This window comes from Emydura macquarii, unplaced genomic scaffold (assembly GCF_026122565.2).
Source record: "Emydura macquarii macquarii isolate MOO-44397 ecotype Brisbane River unplaced genomic scaffold, CSIRO-AGI_Emac_v2 contig_2506, whole genome shotgun sequence".
In the NCBI taxonomy this organism is placed as follows: Eukaryota; Metazoa; Chordata; order Testudines; family Chelidae; genus Emydura; species Emydura macquarii.
This window is the reverse complement of record NW_027132643.1, coordinates 446,757-455,654: the sequence shown is the minus strand read 5'-3', so window position 1 is coordinate 455,654 and position 8,898 is coordinate 446,757. Positions and strand designations below refer to the sequence as shown.

At 50.6% G+C, this 8,898-nt stretch overlaps 1 gene segment (V, D, J or C); it reads left to right on the top strand.

Annotated features, from left to right (window-relative positions):
- The first annotated feature begins 7,377 nt into the window (after nt 1–7,377).
- LOC137163321 (immunoglobulin lambda variable 1-51-like) lies at nt 7,378–7,692 on the top strand. The segment is given in 1 exon segment: nt 7,378–7,692. A coding segment is annotated over 1 exon segment (315 nt).
- The last annotated feature ends 1,206 nt before the right edge of the window (nt 7,693–8,898 follow it).

The following is an 8,898-nucleotide window of genomic DNA, read 5'->3' as shown; positions in this document are numbered from 1 at the left end:
TCACACCCACTGCTCAAAGTAGGACCAACCCCAGATAAATCAGCCCAGCCAAGGCTTTGTCAAGGCGGTGGTGAAAAACCTGTCAGGACGCAGATTTTACCACCTCGCTAGGTAACCCATTCCAGCGCTTCACCACCCTCCTAGGGGAAAAGCTTTTCCTAATATCCAACCACACCTCTTCACAGTATTTTGTTATCAGCCACTGGGGTTCTTTATAAAACAACAAGGGAAAAAATCCCTCTCTTGTTGTCCGGTCTTCCACACCCACAGAAGGGTTTTCCCCGTGGTACCAGTTCAAAAACTGTCTCCGTTTCCGAAGCAGAAGGACTATGAACAGCTCAGTCTGTTCTTTATGTATCTCGGGTCTGTGACCTTGACGGCATGTAACAGGCGATCATCACAGAGAGGGTCAGTGCTCGGCCAGAGCTTCCAAAGGCTGGGTTTGTGCCGGGGAACTGGCTGTCACCGATCCCGAGGTGTTCTCCAGGGAAAAACCCCCAGCGTTTTTAGTTCTCAAAGCCCTATTTTGTCTCGCCTGCACAGAGGGAAACGCAGTCACCGAGATATTAGCTGGTTTCCCACGGTTACACAGGGGGTCTATACCCGAGCTGGGACTCGAAGCCAGGCTGCCTGTATCCCAGCCCCGAGACCTAACCACCAGCTCCTCCTTCTTACCCAACGTCACCCCTTCGCCAGCTGCAGACTGAGCAGATCTCACCGTGTTTCCTGTGTCTGTGCAGAGTTTCCCAACCCCTCCCTCCTCCCCCAGTCCGGTGTGTGAGAAACCTGCCCCGGCGGGAGCTGCCTTCAGAGCCTGCAGTTCAGATTCCTCTGAGCAGCGGCGTCTGCAGCGTCCGGCCTGGTGACAACAGACAAATCATGGAGACATTTTATATACTCGGCGTTTGGGTATTGAATTATCTAGGTAACAGGCGGGAATTGCTGACGGGTCTCAGTAAAACTCCTACCACTATTCAACCCAATCTGCAACCCTGACTGTTAACCTTAGCCCCTACCTGAATTTAAACGTTGTCGGGCGCCTAAATCCCTTAGGACGCTTAGAAATTTATAGCTTTGGCCTGCAATGCACCTGGAACCGCCTCGGTGAGTTACTTACAGGTGAAATGATCTCCTGAAATGTGATTGTCTCGTTGCAGGTGCAGCGCTGGGGGACTCGGTCCAGTCCAGGGAGCCCCAGGTCTCTGGAAGAGAAGGAGACACAGTGACACTCCGTTGTTCTTATGAGACCAGCTACACCGGGTTCGTTTATCTTCACTGGTACCGGCAGTTTCCCAGCCAAGCCCCGCAGTACATTCTCTATAGAGGAGCAAAGGGGAGCACGGTCAGTGATACCGCGGATTTCGCCAAGCAGAGGTTTTCCTCCCAGGCTGATGACAGCTCCACAGCGCTGAACATCGCAGCCCTGCAGCCGGCGGACACAGCGGTGTATTACTGCGCCCTGCAGCGCGCACCGTGAGAGAATCGCACCGCAGAGCCGTACAAAAACCCGCCCAGCCGGGCTGCAGGGGAACTTACAGACACGAACACCTGTAGCCTGCAGCCTCGGGGAGAGACAGTAACTGAGCCGCTTAAAAATGCAACTGACTTAAGAGTTCAGCGTTTATTTAAAGAGCTGCTTTAAATAGCGCCCTGGAATAATATGATGGGCATGATCTTTAATTAGGACAGTATGAATAGGCCTGTTCCTAGTTTAGGGGACGATTTATATTGGTGCAGTGTCGGAGAAAAACCCGGGTGTAGTTAAACAAGGGTTAAATGTCAGTAACAAGAGAGGTGAAGTGAAGGATCGTTGAAAATACAAATTGAGAGAAAAATGTGAATAAAAATACATTTTAACAAGGGAAAATATGCTGTTCAATAACTCATTGATGGCGAAATGGGGTAAAATATACAAATTAAGAATGTGGATAATAGTTAGAAATACGCATTTTTGAGTGGTGGGGTAAAGCTGCAGTTACCAGCTCGTCATGGGTGAAAAACACTCCTGTGTTACAGAAATTAACATGTTAGGCGGATTTCTTGGGAAGCTATTTAATTGCCACAAACCTTTGACGAGAATATAAGATGAGAGCTGAGAACTCTTAGCTTCTCGTCCGGTAAAGTCGTGGCAAAGCATCGCCATCTGCGGGTGTAAAACACAAACCCAGGTTGTCATTTGAAGCCCTGTCAGGCTGTGCAGGTTTTCGGCTGAAATCAGGCTTACAGCAAAGACAGTTGGAGAAAGAGGAAAATAATTACCAATAAATCCTTTCACGAGTTCTGGGCGGGCATTTCAAATGAGGCGAACAGAGCTCGGCGTCCTCCTCCGATTAACATTACTTCTAATAACTCCAGACCTTATTGCGGATACACACCGACCCGGACTTTCCTGACCTGTGACAGGGGTTCTCCACTAGGGGTCCATCAACTCAGCCAGAGATTGGCCTTGTTTTACAACAGGCTACGTAAAAACACGGGGGAAGTCAGCACAGACTAAAATTTCATAGACAATGCGGTGTTTATGCTGCTCTATAAACTATACAAGGAAATTAAATACAATATTTCTAATCCAATTGATTTATTGGATAATTAAACGGTACAGATGAGCTAGAAGGCCATTGTTCCGAGGTAATGCGCTGTGATACAAAACGAGAGATAAAAACACAGAAGTGATCACGTAGTTCTAAGGGAGGCGGACCTTGGGGTACACCAGACAAATCAGACTGCTCGGAGGGGCCCAGCAGTCTAGGCAGGCGGAGAACCACGGCTGTCACAATGACACCCGAGTGCTTCAAGAAACCTGAACAGTCACTGGATGAGCTAAAAACCTTCCCTCCCTCTTTGACAGCCAGGGAAACTGAGGCAGGGAGGATCACCCACTGTCGGACAGCGAGTCCGGAGCAGAGCAGGTCTCTAGTCCCAGACCGCGCTCCTCTCCGCCACCCGCCCTTTCTGCTGCTCTTCAGAACAGGAATATCTCAGCTGCGGGCTGACCGGAACCGGCTGTTTGCCGCCTCTGCGCTGAGTTCCCCAAACTCCTCCCTCCTCCCCGCCCTCGGTTTCTTCATCACTTCCCCACGGCTGTAGCTGCCCGGAGAGACACGGAGCTAATCTCCCTCTGCGCACAACATCTGCGCGCTGGGAGCTCGCTCGCCGGAGGAGACACTATGGAGATGTGCGTTACTCTCAGCATCTGGACATTCAGTCTCCTAGGTAACGGGGCGGGATTTCAAAGAGCCCGAAGGGAACCAGACACTCAATTCCCGTTGAGCTGTGAACCGAGCCCTGAACTGACCCCTTCCCTGAGCTGTGCCCTTACCCCAGACTGACCCGAACCGTAATGCTGGACCGGAACAGCGCATGTCCTTCACCCTGCCCGGAAATCCTGACTTACACCCGGGTCTGATTCTTACCGCTAAACCGACTCTTTCCGAGCCCAGAGCACTGATTGCTCCAGAGTCAGGCGCCTAAATCCCTTGGGTTTCTTTGAAATCCCTTCAACCTTAACGTACGTGTAATCATTCCCAGGGCCCAGCTGCAGGTGAAATGTCCTTGAACGTGTCTGGCTTGTTGCAGGTGCTGCGCTGGGCGATTCCATCCAGTCCCAGGAAACCGAAGTGTCGAGATCGGTGGGAGACTCCGTGACACTCAGCTGTGCTTACACCAGCACCAGTAGCTATGTCTATCTGTACTGGTACCGGCAGCTTCCAGACCAGGCCCCGCAGTACATTCTCTATAGAGGAGCTAAATCCAACAGCCGGTACAGTAATACCGCGGATTTCGCCAAGCAGAGGTTCTCCTCCCAGGCTAGTGACAGCTCCACAGCTCTGAACATCACCGCCCTGCAGCCGGCGGACACAGCGGTGTATTACTGCGCTCTGCGTGTCGCACAGTGACAGAGCCACACAGGGCAGCCGTACAAAAACCCTCCCTCCCAGCTGCAGCCTACGTTAGGCGCATTGAGGCTGGCAGCAGAGGCGCTCGGCAGTTTTGCTGCACTGTTAAAAACACGGATCATGACGCGGTTGGGAGCAGCCAGGTTACTGCTTCCACAGCTCCCCCGACGCCGAATCCTGATTGAAACAGTTGCATTAAAATACCAGCACTGGAAAATATACAGGGCAGGATTGCAGTGAAGAAACATCTTATGAAATTATAGAGGATGAGGGTTGAAAAGAACCTCAGGGGTTCATCGAGTCACACCCTGCTCAAAGCAGGACCAACCCTAAAAACCTCTAAGGATAGAGATTCCATTTCCCTCCCTAGGTAACACATTCCACTGCTTCATCACCCTGCTACCGAATAAGTTTTCCCTCTGTTTAGCCTCGTCCTCTTAAGACCATTTTCTCATCATCCACTGGGGTTGCTTGTGAAACAACAGATGTAAAAATACCTGAATCCCAGCCCAGAGACCTAACCACCAGCTTCTCCTTCTTTCCTCAACGTCACCCCTTTGCCAGCTGCAGACTGAGCAGATCTCACCGTGTTTCCCAACCCCTCCCTCCTCCCCCAGCCTGGTGTGTGAGAAACCTTCCCCGGCGGGAGCTGCCTTCAGAGCCTGCAGTTCAGATTCCTCTGAGCAGCGGCGTCTGCAGCGTCCGGCCTGGTGACAACATACAAATCATGGAGACATTTTATATACTCGGCGTTTGGGTATTGAATTATCTAGGTAACAGGCGGGAATTGCTGACGGGTCACAGTAAAACTCCTACCACTATTCAACCCAATCTGCAACCCTGACTGTTAACCTTAGCCCCTACGTTTAGTCTAGCCCCAACCTGAATTCAAACGGGCGCCTAAATCCCTTAGGATCCGTAGACATTTAGAGCCTTGCACTGCAATGCACCTGGAACCGCCTCGGTGAGTTACTTACAGATGAAATGATCTCCTGAAATGTGATTGTCTCGTTGCAGGTGCAGCGCTGGGGGACTCGGTCCAGTCCAGGGAGCCCCAGGTCTCTGGAGGAGAAGGGGACACTGTGACACTGCTGTTCTTATGATACCAGCTCTACTGGGTACGTTTATCTGTACTGGTACCGGCAGTTTCCCAGCCAAGCCCCGCAGTACATTCTCTGGAGAGGAGCGAAGCAAGCCAGAGGTCGGAGTCACACCGCGGATTTTGCCCAGCAGAGGTTCTCCTCCCAGGCTGGTGACAGCTCCACAGCTCTGAACATCGCAGCCCTGCAGGTGTCAGACACCGCGGTGTATCTCTGCGCCCTGCGTGTGGCACGGTGGCAGAGCCACACGGCAGAGCTGTGCAAAACCCCGTCCTTTCATTGCTGCGAGCTGAAATGAAGCCCTTGGAGGCTGGAGTCCGCGCCGCGCAAAAAGGATGTTTAAGAACACATTCGCCAGACCGAAGGCGGGTTTCAAAGTCTCCTGCGCCCCCCGCCCCCAACTCGGTATTCAAACAGCTCCATTGAAATGTCCCCCTTGCAGAATATAAAGTGCCTTGGCTCTGCCAGGAAACATCGTAGAAATGTTTTCCCATTATATACTGGGGCAGTTTATAAGAGATCCTGAATGTCAAAGCATCAAGTTATTGAAGGGTGTGCGATACATTATGGCAGTTAAAATATATATGCCTCCCTGTGGTTGCAAACCATCAGGTTATTGCAATGTGTGGGATAAAACCAAGGCGGTTACACACACACACACACACACACACACACACACACACACACACCCTGTTTGTGGTTGCGCAGAGTATACTGTAGCGACCGATTTCAAACTGGCCAGAATCAACTCTCTATTCAAACATAAACCAAAACTACATCGGTGCGTGATAACTTGTAAAATAGGATTACAGCGAGCTTCTCTTTGCACCTTGGGGGAAAAGAACAGGCGAGCAGCTACCTACCGGTGGAAAAACCTTCTAGCGAAATCATTCCATGTCCTCTTCGTTTTAGTTTTTTTTTTAAATGAGAGCAAAAGTGGAAAAATAAAACAATTCTAGAGACTTTCGCTGGGAATTTCAGAGGAGTTTAGGGAGTTAGACAACGAATTTATCCTTTGAAAACCCCCAGGAGTCATTCCTGATGAAGGTATGTTCTTTTGTGATTGGCAGCACAATAATATCTGGGAGCTTCAAGACATGTAGGTCCTCGGAATCCCTATGCGAGGCAGAGCCGTAGTAAAATGGCTCTTTTGCAGAGTGGGAAATCGAGGCAGAGAGAAGTTATCTGGCGTGCCCAACTCACACAAGTAATCTTTGACAGATCTGGGAACTGAAGCCAGATCTCCTGAGTCAAAAACCAGCTTCTTCTCCACAAAATCAGCCTTACTTTTTCAGTCTCAGAACTCGGTTATCTGCAGACTCTCCTGTTATAAGACTTGTCTGTTCTGAGTTTCCTAAACCCTTCCATCTTCCTTCTGATAAACCCTCCCCAGCTGCCTTCAGAGAAGTGAAGTGTAGAATCCTCTTCGGAGGAGAATCGGAGCGTCAAACATGGTCGCCATAGGAGACATCGTAGAAACATGTTTTCTTCTCATTTTTCGGCTATTTCAGCACGTAAGTAAAAAGGCTCGAATTTTCAAATTGTCTGAGAAATGTAGGTGCCCAACTCCCATTGGTCCGAACCCTAGCAATAACCCTACCTCCAAGCGCAACGCTCAACTCTTTGACCTCTAATCCTGGTTCAAATTCACACCCTTGATCGTTCCAAGAGTCATCTTGCAGTGAAGCTGTTTGAATAAACACTTCATCTTCCAGGGGATGTGGAAGAAGAAAATGGAAAGCAACACAGTCAGCGCCCCCCACCCCCTAGCAATTACATCTCAGCTCCATTAAAAAAGCCCCATGCTAGCCAGAGGTATCTCCAGTTTAGAGATGGGGAGAAAGGCAGAGAAATATCTGAGGACGTAGAACCACAGAAGACGAGGGTGGGAAGGGACCTCAGGCGGTATCTAGTCCAGCCCCCTGCTCAAAGCAGGGCCAACCCCCAACTAAATCATCACCAGCCTTCTTCGCCCACCCCTGTACCCAAGCGTGAGACCCTGTGTCAGGAACTCCTCCCTGAGCGCTGCCTTCCGAGGAGTGAAATTTCTCTTCGCCGCAGCTGAGGGCGTCAGCCTGGGTCGCTCTTGGAGAAGCCATGGGGCCCTGTTTTCTTCTCATCATTTGGATATTTACCCGTCTAGGTAATTTGGCGAGGGGGTTCCGAGGATGTTTAAGGGAGTTAGACGCCTAAATTCCATTCAACTTTCACCCCAACCCATTCCTAACCCTAAACCCCACATTGCTCCTTCCTCTCACCATCGCCCTGACCCTAATTCCAGTTCGTGCTGCGCACCTAGACCTTTGAAAGCTCTCAGCCCTGAACCGTGTCCAGACGGTGTCCTGGAGGGTGACTGTGCTTGTCTCGTTTCAGGGGCTGCGATGGGCGATTCGATCCAGTCCAAAACACCCCCGGGGTCTGGAGCAGAAGGAGACGCGGTGTCGCTCAGCTGTTCTTACGAAACCAGCTCTGCCGGCTTGGTCTATTTGAACTGGTACCGCCACTATCCGAATCGAGCCCCGCAGTACATCCTCAAGCGAGGAGCGAAGAGAGCCCGGGGTTACACGCACACCGCCGATTTCGCCAAGGAGAGGTTTGCTTCCCAGGCGGATGACAGCGCCACGGTTCTGAACATCACAGCCCTGGGGCTGGCGGACACAGCGGTGTATTACTGCGCCCTGGAAAGCGCACAGTGACACAGCCCCGCAGGAGAGCCGTACCAAAACCCTCCCTTTCCTGCAGCGCCGGAGGTTGCAGGCACTGAAGCTGCACGCAGCCCGCTGGGGGCCGGTTATCAGCTGCCGGTGCTGGCCTGATGGAAATTTCCTTCTTCCAAGTCCCCGCCAAATTAAATCCTTGGTTAAGCAGCTACCTTAAATCGACACCCCTGGAGAAGCCTAGACGTGTGGGGCTGGAAGAGGCCCCTGCACTCAAGGTATTATCTCTTCTAGACCACCCTGGCAGCTGTCTGTGGAGCCTGTTCTGAAAAACCTCCGCTGACTCCACAGTCTTCCCAGGCAATTTATTCCAGTGCTTAACCACCCTGACAGAAAGGAAGTTTTTCTAATGTCCGACCTAACCCTCTCTTGCTGCAGTTTAAGCCCATTGCTTCTTGTCCTGTCCTCAGAGGTTAAGAAGAACAGTGTTCACCCAGCTCCTTGTAACAACCTTTTCTTCACTTGAACACTGTTATCAAGTCCCCCCTCGGTCTTCTTTTCTCCAGACTAAACAAACCCATTTTTTTTCAACCTTTCCTCATGTTTTCTAGACCTTTCATCATTTTTCTTGCTCTTCTCTGGTCGTTCTCCAGATTGTCCACATCTTTCCTGCAATGTGGGTACCCAGAACTGGAGACAGTACTTCAGCGGAGGCCTTGGAATAGAGCTGAAGAATTATTTCTAGTGCCTTGCTTACAAAACTGCCGCAAATACACCCCCAGAATCGTGTTCACTTTTTTTGGAACAGTGTTGCAATGTTGACTCATATTTAGCTTGTGATCCACTATGACCCCCAAATCCTCTTCCACAGCACTCCTTCCTAGGCATGTCCCATGTTGCACGTGTGCAACTGATTGCTCCTTCCTACCTGGAGCACTTTGCGTTTGGCCTTATCTGAATTTCATCCTATTAAATTCAGACCATTTCTCCAGTTTTTCGAGATCATTTTGAATTTTAATCCTGTCCTCCAAAGCATTTACAACCCCTCCCAGCTTGACATCCTCCCAACCTCCCTACATATGCTCTCTATGCCATTAGCTAAATAATTGATGAACAGAACCCGACCCAGAACTGATCCCTGTCAGACCCCGCTGGATATGCCCTTCCGCATCTGTAGGTACCTGTTGTTGGGAATAGCCACAGTTTTGGACTCCCTAGAGACACCTCACTGTTCACATTTAAAAG